General features: G+C 42.0%; 1 protein-coding gene across 1 annotated transcript in view; it reads left to right on the forward strand.

Annotated features, from left to right (window-relative positions):
• KCNH5 (potassium voltage-gated channel subfamily H member 5) overlaps positions 1-14,177 on the forward strand; it is a gene marked incomplete at its 3' end in the record, with an annotated part of 145,915 nt that overhangs the window by 26,849 nt on the left and 104,889 nt on the right. Inside the window, exon 5 of the mRNA XM_079308248.1 lies at positions 9,729-9,844. Within this exon, the coding sequence (XP_079164374.1) occupies positions 9,729-9,844 (116 nt within the window). The remainder of the gene's footprint in view (positions 1-9,728; positions 9,845-14,177) is intronic.

Raw genomic sequence — 14,177 nt, forward strand, 5'->3', positions numbered from 1 at the left:
AAAAATGTGGCCTCAATGTAAACTTAAATTTTTTTTTTTGACTAGGATCCTCACTGATTATCTGTAGTCTCTGTGGAGTGAAATATCAGGCTTGTCACATCTGCAGTGATGGGGAAGTTCTAGTGAATAATGATGGGATGTTGCATCAGGATGCAAAGTTGTGTTAATGAGCCCCCTACAACTCAGGACAGTGTGCTGTTAACAGATAGGATCAGAAATGGCACAGCAGGACCCTGAATTTTCTTTTTTTTTCCTTTTCCCCCAGTTGGTAGAGCCAGACTCTGATAATCAAGTCTGTCTGGGACAATGCTGTAATGCTTCCAGTGATATAACTCTTTATGGTTATATAACTCTATATAATGATACAACTCTATCTCAGAGTGTGACAGGGCTATAAAAAGTGTAGTAGTTGCAGAAATACACTCTTATGGCTTGCTAATCCTTGCTAAGCCTATAATTCTGATCCTTTTTTATCTTTAATAGGTGCAAGTTATTAAGCATATATAACTAGTTGCACATGGGAACCTTTTTTTTACTCGAGGGGGTATCAATCCTGATGATAATAGAGGAAGTGGGTGGAGGGATCAGAGCATGAAAATGATGTTTCTACCTTTAGCTGAAGCACAGTGTACCCTGTTGAGTACATCATCTTGACAGTAATCCATCACAGTAATTTAATAGGTTACAATTTGGATATCCTTAGCATGTTTTTATTGCATTTTTCTATGCCTGTAATAACAAGGGTCACAATAGAGAACCTTGCTTCCTTTTGCTGTGATTTGCAGTTTCACTCTTTTCCAAGCATCAAGGAGATCATTTCTCCATTCTCTCCTGGGTCTAGAGTGCTGCATACAGGGACTTATGGGCTGGGAGAAAGGACTTTGTTGGGGGGAAGAATGACAAAAATTGCATTTGCCAGGACACCAGGTGAGTTTTCAGCACCAAGAGCAGACAACTCAGTGCAATGATGCTGAGATAGTCTCTTTTGGTATTTAGGTAGTTAGATAATATTAGTATTATCTAGTATTAGTATAATTATTTAGGTAGTTAGATAATATTTTGATAAAATGCTATTTTAGGTGGTATTTTAAACCATCTATTTGGGATAGGCACAGCTTTTCCACAACTAACCTGGAAGATGTTCCAGAATTGCTTTTTTCCTGTTCCTGCAGGACAACCATCCCTGTTGTTTGTCCCTGTTATGTCTTCAGTGATGTGCTGCTGGCACTTTCTGCAGACACTGCACAGACTGAACAGCCACAGAGAGAGTTGTTTCCTCACTTTCAGGGGAGATGCTCCAAGTCCTTATTTTCACTCTCCCTTCCCCCTCTGCATCCTTTTTGCTTTTAATGCTGCTGGAGACCCACCATGATGAAGAAAAGAGAATTTCCATATCCAGAGTTGTTTAGTTTCTTTCACAAAAATGAAGTACTTTTTTCCTGAATCTCATACAGTCTTTGGAGCTCTTTGTGTGCTCTATCAGAAACCCATCAATGCACAGTAACTGCCTGCAAATTTCTGGAAGTTTAATGTGCAATGAAAATGAAATCCCATTGAAATCAAATCTAACCCTGTGAGAGATTGAATTAAACTGGAAGCTGGTCTTTGAAGCAGCAGCTGTTTGTAGATGGATACACTTTGTGTGTAGAAAACTGAGCACTCATCATTAGCCAAATCTAAAATAATAAGTATAAATGTAGTGGAGTTTAACAGTCTGATCTGTGTAACACAGGGCATTCCACTTCACTGAGTTGCTCCTCTGCTGAACCCATGAACTTGTGTTACTAAATCAGCCCCTCCAGGGAGGCATCCAGTATTGATTTAGAAGAGGCTGAGCATCCCCTGCATTACTTAATATTTTTTTGTGCTTCTCCATTACACTTTTGGCATTAAAAAAGTGTCAAATTAGCCAGGCTTCAGCTTCTTGCAGTGGCATCTTCTTATGTCTTTTTTTCCACTGTATTAAGAAAGTTCCACTAAGGCATTTACACATATAATCAGCTCATCACTGCGCCTTCATTTGATGAAATAAATGAGTTCAGCTCCTTAAACCTCTGTCTAGACTGAATTTGGAGGTCTGGTGATGGCAGATACAAGGATGTTTCAGCTGCCCTTTAATCCAGCTCATTGGCAGCAGTAGGGATGGAGCTGTGCTGGTCTGGATTTCAGCCTCCCAGGTGCCCAGCGAGTTTCTGCAGCAATTTTTGTGGCTGGGTGGGTTTCCAGCTAATTCCTCATTATTGCCCATTGCTCACCCTCCAAGCCCAGTTCTTACTGTTGTGCATCCAAGGATCAGGTGACTTTTTGCCAAAGCCAATTTCATGCTGAATTGCTCATCTGCCAACACCTTTGGACCCTTTTCAGAGCTGTTCTTTGCTTGGGACGTTTCTCCCTCCCTTTCTGGAGTTACAATTTTCATTCTCTGGATGACTGTTTTCCATTTAAAACAAGTTTTAGGTGCCCAGTTATCAAGCACATCATCCTGTTTGACTGTCCCCAGTGCTGTTAAGCATTCCTTTAATCCTCCTGTTCTTTGACACTTCCTTCAGTCACTTTATAAAGACTCTCAAACCCTGGAGACAAGCACTGAATAGGATGCCTGGCCACTGGTGTCCAAAAGGTTCCCAGCAATAAATTTGTACTATTTTCCACTGCTCCTTGTTTGATATTTGCCAATTAACAAGTTCTTCACCCATTTAACCTGTAATTTCTTGAACTGTGTGGTCTCAATATCTCGTTGAGAGTGTCACAGAAGGGTCAATTTGGTGAAAATTGCTGTGCAAGAGCTTTGGCCACTCTGTGTCTCAGGGGTGATGCAAATGCAAAACCAGGATGAGGTGATGTGATGGGATGAGCACTTTGCTATCTGACCAACTCCTGAAAGCCAGTACTGACACTTACAGTAATTAGTATTTTCTTTTTCTCCCCTTCTTTTTCCCAACATTTGCACTTGTATTTATGCACTTATGGGATGTAATTCCCCCATGGTCCTGTGTTTGTGTAAAAAGTTTAGCCTTAAAAAAAGTGAAATGTAAGAAGTTTGGTACTGTACATTTAAGGATATTTGAGAGTTAAAAAATATATTGTAATTTAAAAATGTATGCCTAGTGTAGTCTAGAGTTATATAAATCCTAGCTCTTCTTATCAGTAGATCTCAAAATGGCTTGCAAATTAGGTAATTAGCATTATCTTCATTTTAAGGAGGAGAAACTGAAGCTCAGAGAGGTAAAATTATATACCCAAGATTACCCATTAGTTCTTCATCCATATTGAGCTCCCTAGCAGTTGCAGTGGGTGGATGGAAACTGGGAAGACAACACTGAGCAAGAAGGGAGGTTGGAAGTAAAAATCATCCCAGGAGTGCAGTGCATTATCAGACAGAGTTTCAATTCCAGGAATTTATCCCAATATTTTGAATTACATTTAAATAAAGTATTAAGTCCAGAACTATTTTTACTGCACCATGGGAATGACAGAACATTGTTTGACTATTAATCTGTTTATTCAGGAATCCTGTTTATTTCTCTCTCTTTCTATAAACTCAATACAGGGATTATTAAGATTTTCAAAGTGAACTCTTTCACACATACTTTGCCTGCAGTAATGAGCAAACAGCCAGCTATTGTCATGATTTTACTGCTGCAAAGTCTAGAAATAGTTGGGATTTATACATGCTAACTATTTATGCCAAAAGATGATCTGTGCTACCAATTGAATTCCACACTTCCTAACTCTGAGCAGTGCTAGCTCTTTGCTCTTGTGGCTAAGTCATAAATTATATATTATTTAAGCATTCTGCATGTTAACTGTTTTGTGCTTCACAATGAGATCAGAACAATCTCCCTATGTTTGGGATCTGTTCCCTGTGCTTCTGCAGGCAGGAATGAACACAAGCACTGCTGGATTTGTTCCCTGCAGTTTTTTTGGTTTTTTTTCTCCCACAAAATATAATTCTTTACCCAAGTGTATTCCCTCCAGTCTAAGGTAAGGGTTAGTTCCCTGTTATACAGTTTAAAAGTCATCATTATTTAAGACCAGACAAACCCTGACAAAAAGGTTAATTGCAACCCAGTAGAGCTACACTAATGCTTTATTAGGGGGAACTAGTCATGTCTAGGCTTTTCAGAGCAAGTGCACCATAAAGGATATTAACATTTCACCTTGGGATTTTAAACTCTTCATAAACTCTGATGTATGAATTTAGCTTTAAAGTAACATAATATTGTTAGGAATTAAATATATTTTTTCAGTGGTGCTGCTAGCTGGGTGGTTAGATTTGCCTTTGGAACTGTACACAAACTCAGTCAGAGAGACTGCAAATTTTCAACTCCTAATTAAATTACTGTGAGAGTTCTAAAGCTTTTATCACTTACATTTAGTTATATTTGAAAATATTTTCTGCTTTGTGAGCTTTGTAAGCTTGGAAATCCCTCTGATTCCAAGGTTTTATCTCCACATAACCTCTAGGAAAGAGTCTGAGATGTCTTTTCCAGCCTAAACAATTCAATGATTCTGTCTCATCCATTCCAGCATCACTTCTGCTTGGGGAAACCTCCCTTGCTGCACTTTCTTTGGACAGATTTTGCTCTGGTTCTTTTTATGCTCAGCCATACACTGCAGCAACATCTTGGACCTGGCTGGGGTTTCTGCTTTTTTCAGGGAAGGCAGCAGAGATGAGGAGTGCTGGGGATGGCTGGGGTGTTTGTGTGCTGGATCCCCCTGCAGGGGGGTGTTTTTGGGAAGCAGGCTGGTGACCAGAAGGGCAGAGAGAGATCCCTGTGGCACTGCAGGGGTGCAGAAATGTGATATTGTGGAGTCCCTAAATAAGCCTGGAAAGGGTTTTGCACACAGAGAAAGCAGTGGGGGGGAGGTTTGTGGATGAGCTGTGTCCATCCCAGCTGTCCAGTGGGAAACAGAATGATGGAACTGGGACCTCAGGGAGAAAGATGGGTGGGAATAATACTGCCCTTGGTGAGGAGCAGCTGATGGGCAGGCACATGCTGCAGTGAGTGGGATAGTTTGGACTTTCTGGTGGTGGAAGGACAAAAGGATTGAGTTCTGACCTTGAAATATCATTTCCCCCTGAGGCACCATGTAGTTTCTGTAGTGGGGATGAATCTGTACATTCATACACACTGAGTGGCTACATGAGCTCCTCAGACCCTTCTGGGATGCTTTTCCTCCTCTGAGGAGCTCATTTTTTGAGCATCCTCACTATTGCCCACCTCCTGCCTGTGCTCCTGCACTGCCCCAGGCATCCTGTCACAGCATCAGCAGCTTCAAACAGTGCCACAGCATCTAAGAAAAACACAGAAATAATATGTAGAATATATAGAAAAATTATATTAAAAGAATATATAATATAGAAAAAATACCTTTTAAAATTAATTTGGTATTCCTGTTTTTATTTCTCTTCAGAGAAACCTCTGGCTCTCAGCTGTTGTGTGAAGGACATCACAAAGTCATCTCTGTCTCAGTTAGACCCACAGTCAGAGGACTGTTAAATTGGCAGTCCTGTTTAGGGCAAGAGACATGGGGAATAGTGGGTGTAAAATACTTAATTATGTCTAAAAGCATGGAGAAAAAAGGAAGTTGCCTGATTGGAAGGGCAGCATTTCAGGTGGGCCAAGGCAGAGACTTGTTTAGCCCATGTCTGTCAGAATGCTTTCCTTCTTCAAGTCCTGTTCTGGTACCTGTTCACCTCCAGTTTACTGAGAATGCAGGAATTTTACTTTGAATACGGGTAGAAGCAGGCAAATATTTTACTAGGTTCCTGTTTGAGAGATCATTGTTTTAGATCCTGAGAGTGAACACAGATCATGAGGGTCTTTTTTAAAGAAGAGGAACAAATTCTTCTTATTTTGTCTGTGGATAAGAAAGTGATTAAAGAGAACCAAGGAAAAAAATAATTTTATTTATATGCTATTCCAGAATTTTCCATTTGAGGTGGTTCACATTTTTGTGTGGAACACCCAGTTTAACTGTTTGTAAGGAGAAGCAGCTGCTGGCCTGATCTGGTGTGTGATCTGATGATGATCTTTTTTCCCCAAAAATCTGAGTGCACTGGTGCAAGTTCAGGGTGCTCTTTTCCAGGCAGTGCTGTGCAATCCAGCTGAGCTGAAGAGAGCATCAAAAGTTGCATTTCCCTCACGAGTAAATTTTTGGTTTTGCCCCTCTTGCACCTGCTATTTGTGCATCTCCTTTGCTCCTTACAGACTGAAAATATCTGTGAGGACAGGCGGCCACTAATACTTGGGATAAAATTACCATTCTTTTCAAGTGTCTGCCTATAGAGGAACAGAAAGGAGAGAATTGTTTGAAGAAATATTGACAGCAGTAGGCAGCTATGCAAATTTTCCCTGGTCTATTTAAACATACACATTGGTTTTAAATATAATTCTGAACTTGTCTAGTCTACAACAAGGTCAAGGAAGAGAGAAATGTACCCTGTGCAGATTATTTCAGACACAAGGCAGCCTGTATACATTTTCACCTTCCCACTCATAACCCAGCATCTTGCTGGTGCTGTGTTTTTAATTCTCTTGGGTTGTAAATAGGAAACAAAAGAACCTGGTAGTTTTTTCACAGTTTTGCAGATGGATGGATGGGAGCAGGTAAAATATTGCTGGACTTGGTGCTGAATTGGAGAAAAAAGTTATGCTAGTGTATTCTATGCTTCCTATGTCCAGAATCATGGGCTTCATAGGGCTAAAGAAATGTGAAAATGTGAAGTGTCTAAACGAGGCTGGAAAGGTTTTGTAGGTCTGCTCTGGTGCAAAGCAAAGCTTTGGTCTTGGTGGAGAAAGGACAGGATGAAATGATTTGTCTGTGAAAAGAAGAGGTCAGAGCAGATGAACAGAGTGGTACCTTGAATGCTAAAATGTGTGGCTGCTTTCTTTCACATGATATTGATGATCTCACATGAAGGTAAAGAAGGATTTGAAAAAAATCATAGTTTTTATTTTCTTTTTATTTTTACAGCAAAAGAGTTGCTGTTGTCTGGTATGCAGCTTACTGCTCCATCTGCCCTACCTTCCCCAAGAATTCTGCATTTGTGGTTAATGCAGGACAGATGCTTTCCTTACCTAAAACAATGACAAGGGATTTCTTACTAGTTCTGCTTTTATTTTAAACCTTGTATTTTTATGAGTGGTATCTCCCAACCTGCAAATACCATGACAGAGGATTTCTAGAGAGCACACAAAAACATCTCCTGTTATTGCCAGCCTCTGACTCTCCTCTAACTGGACACAGCACTGCAGGAACTAGTGAGGAGGAGATGGGAGGGATCAGGCTGTCAGTTCTGGGTCTCATTCCTCCAGGGATTTCCACCATGGACACGTTCAGCTCTGGGAATCCCCAAACCATTTTCTGCCAAACCACTTTCCAGCCTGTGCAGGGGGTTGTACCTCCTCAGGTACAGGGCTTTTCACTCTCCTTGCAGGACATCTTCATGTGTCTGTCAGGAGCTGGATAGCTGACAGCACTGAGGTGTGACAGGGATTGGGACTGGACCCAGCAGTTTGGTGGTTCTGTTTCTGCTGGACACTTTCCCATCACTCTCATATCAGCTGTGGGGCAGGATGACAAAATAAAAATTTGGGATTGGCCCATATTTTTCCTTATGGACCACAGGGAAATATTTTTTCAGGGGAGAAGAACCATGACTGGGTACAGAGTGTGAGTACCTGGCCTGGTTCTTGCTGTGTGTTTGCAGTGACCCAAAATAAATCACCTGGGTGCAATGCACCTGGCCTCCAGCAATTACTAGAAATGCTGGGGCAGAGCTGTCACAGTGCTGTTACCAAGCTCACTTGGTTCTTTGAAATTGCTGGTTTAGAAAATAAAAAGCAGTTCTGACTTCTGTCTTAAAGCTGTCTCCTTCCTGCAGTTTTATAGACAATTAGGAGAAGGAAAAGTGCAAGGATTTTTTTTTTAGAAATTATTAGTTCATAGATCACTGTAGTCTGTCTTGACCTTGTTTAATAGAGAAAGTGCATATTCCTAATTGAATATCCCTGTAAGCTTCAGAAGCATGAGACATATCCAAAGCTCACATTTTAAAGTTTACATTTGAAAAGTTAATAAAATGCTTCTATTTTTTAGCTTTTCCCAGTGAATTTTTTATGTGCATTTTTGAGGTCATGTATAAATAGCCAGACACAAATGTTTGTGCAGTGCTGGTGGCATGTCATGATATTTTAAGCTGTTCTGACTGTTAAATGATGAACAATGGATTTACATTTGTGTGAATGAGATATGTATGTGGTAAATGGCAAAGCCAAGTTTGTACATAATTTTTTTCTTGATGTTTTACTGTCTTTTCTAGTCCCTGCTCGTTATTTAGTCTCCCTTAGGGCTTCCCTTAACATTCCAAGTCCCTGACTCCTATCAGCAAAAGGCATTTAAAAATAAGCTTTGCACTGGCTCAGGGTGCCCAGAGAAGCTGTGGCTGCCCCATTCCTGGGTGGGTTCAGGGCCAGGTTGGGTGGAACTTGGGGCCACCTGGTCTGTGGAAGGGTCCCTGTCTATGGCAGGGGACTGGAATGAGATGATCTTTAAGTTCCCTTCCAACCCAAACCATTCTGTGATGATTCTAATGTAGAAATGCTATGTTTCTTTTCCCAGATATGATTATTTTCCCTAATTTTCACCTACTCAGCATTCAAATTAAGTGAAAGTTAAACCTCCTGAACCCCTTTCCTGTTTGTAACTCGTTTGATATTTTATCCACAGCTCTCTGGTAAAAAAATGACATTATACCTGGCTAAAGTGAATGTTCAGCATCTCCTTCTGTGTCCTTGGGAATATGTTTCCTTCCTAAAGATTCTTGGATTTTCAAATTACCTGCTCAATACTGAGGTTCTACACTGATGAAAATCCTGGTGTTTTCTTTGCTGCACCCATCTCCCCATCCACTGATGCATCCACACCATCACAAACACTGGGTTGTTTTTCCAGCAGGAATGACTTGCTGACATGTTCCTGGGCTGGTGGTGCTGTCAGTAACAAACTGCTCCTTGCAGGAAAATGTTCCTCAGGGGCAGCTCAGTGTACAGGTCCCAGGCTACAATTAAAGCAGCTGTTTATCATTAGTATAACAGCCAAATGTATTTCTTAATGCCATTTAAAATCAAGTTCTTAATTTGACTTAAAATGCTTAATTTTATTTTTGTTTGTTTGTTTGTTTGAAGCATTTCTGCTGGTGCAGTCTTTTTACATTTTTTTCCCAGTTTATTTTTATCCCTGAAGTTTAGTTGGGGCAAAAACCAGTGAAGACTAAAGGATCAGACTTCTGGGGCTTCTCCAGTGGTCCTGAATCAGCAGGAGCCCTTCTGTTGCTGGGAAGGATTTTCCTTCAGCAGGATTTGCAGACTTGGGAGGCCTTTGCAAGAACTTCAGTGGCTAAGAATTAGATTTCAGCAGCAGAGTATGTCCCCAGAAGGCTGAAAACAGGATGTCATCCCCTAACACAATGTCTCCAGCAGGCAGAAGAAAGAATATTTTGATTCCTTTCACATTTACCTGAGTGCCTTGAAGGAGCAGTATCTTCCCTCTTTTGCACGGTCTTTAAACCCGGAGCCTGCAGCTGGTCTGTGCAGCAATTTAGAGAAACCACTCAGGTCTGAGACTGAATATGGTTGAGCAGCAAGGAGATTTACCAGCACTGGATGAGGCCTGAGTAGTTTCTGAGGGGGTTTGTGACATTTTCCCTTCTGTTCCTGCAGGCTGGACCAAGTTTGCGCGGCTGACGCGGGCGCTGACCAACAGCCGGAGCGTGCTGCAGCAGCTGACGCCCATGAACAAGGCTGAAGTGGTGCACAAGCACTCCCGCCTGGCAGAGGTAAGGGGGCTGCACACCAGCCTGCTCCCTTCCCAGGGCATGGGGGAGAGGAAAACCCACCCTAATTCCCATTGGTAAAGGGTATTCTTGGAGGAAAATATTTCCCGACTCTGGTTTTTTGAGCCTCGCCTCTACTCGTCCTAAAGCAGCACCACGTGGCAAGCCTGTGTCTGTAAGGCAGATCATAAAAGCGCTCTCTGTAGGGCAGTTTTATTTAAATGACTCTATTTCTGTGCACACAGTCCTCAGATTCCCGGATGTGCCTTAATTTGGGGTGCACAGTGTGCTTCTCTGCTGTCTCACAGTGACATGGAACCAGGATTGATGTCTTGGAGTCCCCCTCCCAGGAAAATGGGATTGTTTGAGAAACCTCTTTGGAAGCATCTGACCTGGTTTGAAGGACAGGTATCTGCCAATAAAGGCAGGAGCTTCTCTTTGAAATGGAGAATGTAAATCCCCTCCCTCCAAATTATTATAATTCTGAAATTAAGGGGCTCTCAGGCAAAGATATGGGAATTAGGAATAACAGTTCTTTACTGGAAAAATAAAATAGAAATACAGTGTTACAAAAAACAATCTGAACCCTGCCAGAGTCAGAATCCAAGCTGGCACAGTCAGTCAGTCAGGGTGGTGGCACAGTCCCATTCAATGGTGGCTGCATCCTCCTGCAGTGGCAGATGTGGTTCAGCTGGAGCAGTGCTCCTGGAGAAGGTGCAGTTTCCTCTGAAGGTCCAGGAATGATGTGGAAAGGTCTGGTTTTCCTCTGGAATCCAGTGGGAAGAAGGTATCTTGGTTTTAAAAATCTCAGTTTTTATCTAGGTAGGAAAGGCTTGGCTCCTGCCCTGGCTGGAGCATCTCCCAGTGGGATGATGGAATTTTATCAGTCATGCACTGGGACTCAATGGCCATGAACAGGAGATATCTCCTGGAGGGAGGATAAGCTGTGGAAAGATAAAGATGATTGCCCCAGCTGGTTTAAAGCTGGCCCATTAGCAGATAATATGTGCCAGGAGATCAGGGTCACTGCTCCACCTGGCTTAAACTGATGGTGACAGAATTCACATTGCTGGTCACATCCTGTATTGCAACCCAAGACAGCATCCCTGTCTGGGTCCCCATGAACTTCATACAAACCCTGATCTTGACTTTATTGCGAAGCCATCCCCACAATACTTTCCTCATCACTTTTGTCTTCAGAACTGATGAAATGAACTCTTTGGCAGGTAGCAAATGTTTCCTTAACAGTGCAAGTGATGCAACAAATGAATACCTTATACAAGTTAATACTTATGAAATAGAGGTGCTGCTTTCATCTTTGTGTCCACTGGTAATGAAAAATAAATAGGTCGAAAACACAGAGTCAAAATATACGAGCTACTGAAAAAGACAGCCTTTGTACCAGAGAACTTACCCTGTAGAACTGATAGCTGCTTTAAATGTTTGCTTTTTTGGTGTTCTGTTTCCATTACCTTTCTGGTTTTAGTGAACTTTGATAACAAAAACCTCAAATTATTGGAGTGGAAACCCACAGTTTTCAGGTGTTGGCAGTGTGGCGTTTTCCCTTCAATGATCCCATACCAACAGTTCAGATAAATGCTGGATTACTGACTCCTCATGCTTTTCAAATTCATGAGGTTTCATAATGTCCTGTAAATCCTGTTATGTCCATTTTGGTTTAGTCTGGAGAAGACTGTAGAAGATGTGATAAAAATATTCAAAAGAGTCCAAAACAGTTGCATAGAATGGGGGAGGAAATAGTTCACCACTATGGCTAGAGGAAAAAAAATGGCATTAGGTTACAGCAAGGGAGATTTAGATCAGGCAGCAGCAAAACCTCAGGTAAGGGAGTAGGTGTGCTCAGGAATAGGTGGGATGATGTTGTGCTCAGGAATTGTTCCCTGCAGAGTGTGCAATCTCCTCTTTTACAAGTAGTTTATGGCTGGGAAGTGCTTTGCAGGCAAAGTGCTGTGAGGAAGGCAGGCTGAGGCGAGGTTCACCATCCCTGTACAGACCCCATTTTCCATATTTCTGTATCTGAGGAGGAGCATTATCTTCATAGCACATTCCTTGCAGAATGTGCTGCTCACCTTATCAGACTCAACAGTTATCACTCATTTTTATTAGCTATACACAGGAATAATTCAGACAGTCTGGTAAAAGCAGCTGACTAACAAGATATTGTGTATTCTTTGGTGATTTAAAATTAAAAATCCATACAGTATGAAAGAAATAATCATTATAGTTCAGTGGTCTCCACAGCCACTTGCCACCCACTCACCATGTCAAACTCAGCATGAGATTATGTTAAGAATAATAATTATGCTTTTCCAGTATCGTGGGAGCTCCCAAGCACTCCACCACCAGAGGCACAGGGAACTGTCAAGCATATGTTAATGGCATTCTGCTTGAGCCCTAAGCAGCTTATTTTTCCAGCTCTAGTGAGGATGTTTCCAGCTCCTGCCCAAGTGAACAAGGCAGGGAACAAACAGGCCTGAGGAAACCAGGGAAAGAAGTCCCAGTGCTGATTTATCAGCAAGTGTTGGACACTGATGAGTCCAAAGACATAACTGGAGATAACAACCAAATTACTAGGCAAAGCCAAAATGCTGTGTTAAGTGCAGGTGAAAATTTTTGCTTTGAAAGAAATATTCACAAGGCTGCTGTGAGAAAATGTGTTGATCATAGCTTTAATTCCAGGGACAACCCCACGATCTACCAGCAAGTTCAGTGTGCTCCAGTGGTTATAGGAATATGGATGTGCTGATAGTGAGTCTGTCCTGGGCACTAGGGGAGGGACACCTGGAGTTTGATGTTTTTGTAGGTCTCACCAGGGGTTTGGCATCTGTGCTTGTCTCTGACAAGTGCCATTGGGACCACAGCACTCCACAGAGGGCTCTGTGTGACACTGGAGCTGCTGTGACAGGAGGCTGCTGGCAAAGAGTCTCTGCTGCTCTCTCATTGCTGCCATTTAGTGGGTCCAGTGCTTTTCTGTCCATGGCATAAACCTGTGCAATTCACCCTGACTCCCTAGAAAACAAATGGCTAATTAATGTAACAAGTTAGTTTTTTGTAGTGTCAGCTCAACTGACTTTCCTTGCAGGTCATCATTTTTAACTGTGACCTCAGGGAGGGTGGGACCAGGTAGGCAGAAGCAGGTTTGCATCCCTTCAGCCTGACACTGGCCCAGATTTGACATCTTGGGAAGCCACATCCCCATCACAGAATGAGGGAGGCTGCTGTTAGTGTTGGCTGCAGATTTTCAGCAGAGCTAGTCTCTTACTGCCTGATCTTAGTAACAGCTTTCTCTTAAAAACATCTAAAACACAAGAGTGCAGAGAATTAATGGATAATCCCTATCTGTGGTGCTTGAGTTCATATTCTTAGTTGTTATACAGTTTATTCAGAGCTATTTACTCCTCTCCATTGAGGAACCATCCTGTGTTTGATGAATTTTACACATCTGAGGCTGCTGTTTCCAATCCAACTGTCCCTGGAAATATGGTGCATCAGCCCCAGTATGGGACAGGTGCAGGGCTGAAATGAGTTTTAGAGTTGCTGTAATTATTTATTTTATCCCATACAGACTTCAGATCCCCAGATGGATTCCCCAATGGATCTTTCAGTTGTCAGTGCAATAAATTGCCTGGTGTGCATTCCTTTGTGCCTTTGTTTCTTGTGCTGGACTGAGATAAGAAGTAATTAGATTAGCTGGGAATGCCTTAAGTGAATTTGGCCTGGTTTCTGCAGTGTTTCCAGTTCCACAATTTTACAACAGTGAGCATGCAGGAGATTACAGTACTATGGAAAAAAAAAAAAAAAAAAAAAAAAAAAAAAAAAAAAAAAAAGAGAAGATAAGAAATTACAAGAAATAAAAGAGAACCCACTAGTGATATTGAGCTTGTGGGAGCAGCAACTTTTTGAAGAAAACACGAAGGAAGTGTGATACTGGCAGGGTTCTAGACAGAAGCTGTGCACATGATGCCTCATTTTTGGAGGCTGGCCAGCAAGGCTGGGGTCTGTTTCACCTTTGGTAGGGTGTTGCTCTGGCTCAGCAGTGATTTGAAGAAGAGGTCAGGCACAAGGAATAAGTCTTGTAACTATTACAAATCTGAATGAGTGTTCATGTTTAGATTATGTGTTAGGAAGGAACTCCTTACTGTGAGGGTGATGAGGCACTGAACAGGTTGGCAGAGAAGCTGTGGCTGCCCCATCCCTGAAAATGTTCAAGCCCAGGTTGTACAGGGCTTGGAGCAATCCAATCCAATGGAAGATTCCATGCCCATGGCAGGAGGGCTGGAGATAGATAATTTTTTAGGTTTCCCAGCCTAAACCA

Source organism: Erithacus rubecula (assembly GCF_903797595.1).
Source record: "Erithacus rubecula genome assembly, chromosome: 6".
NCBI classification, from domain to species: domain Eukaryota; kingdom Metazoa; phylum Chordata; class Aves; order Passeriformes; family Muscicapidae; genus Erithacus; species Erithacus rubecula.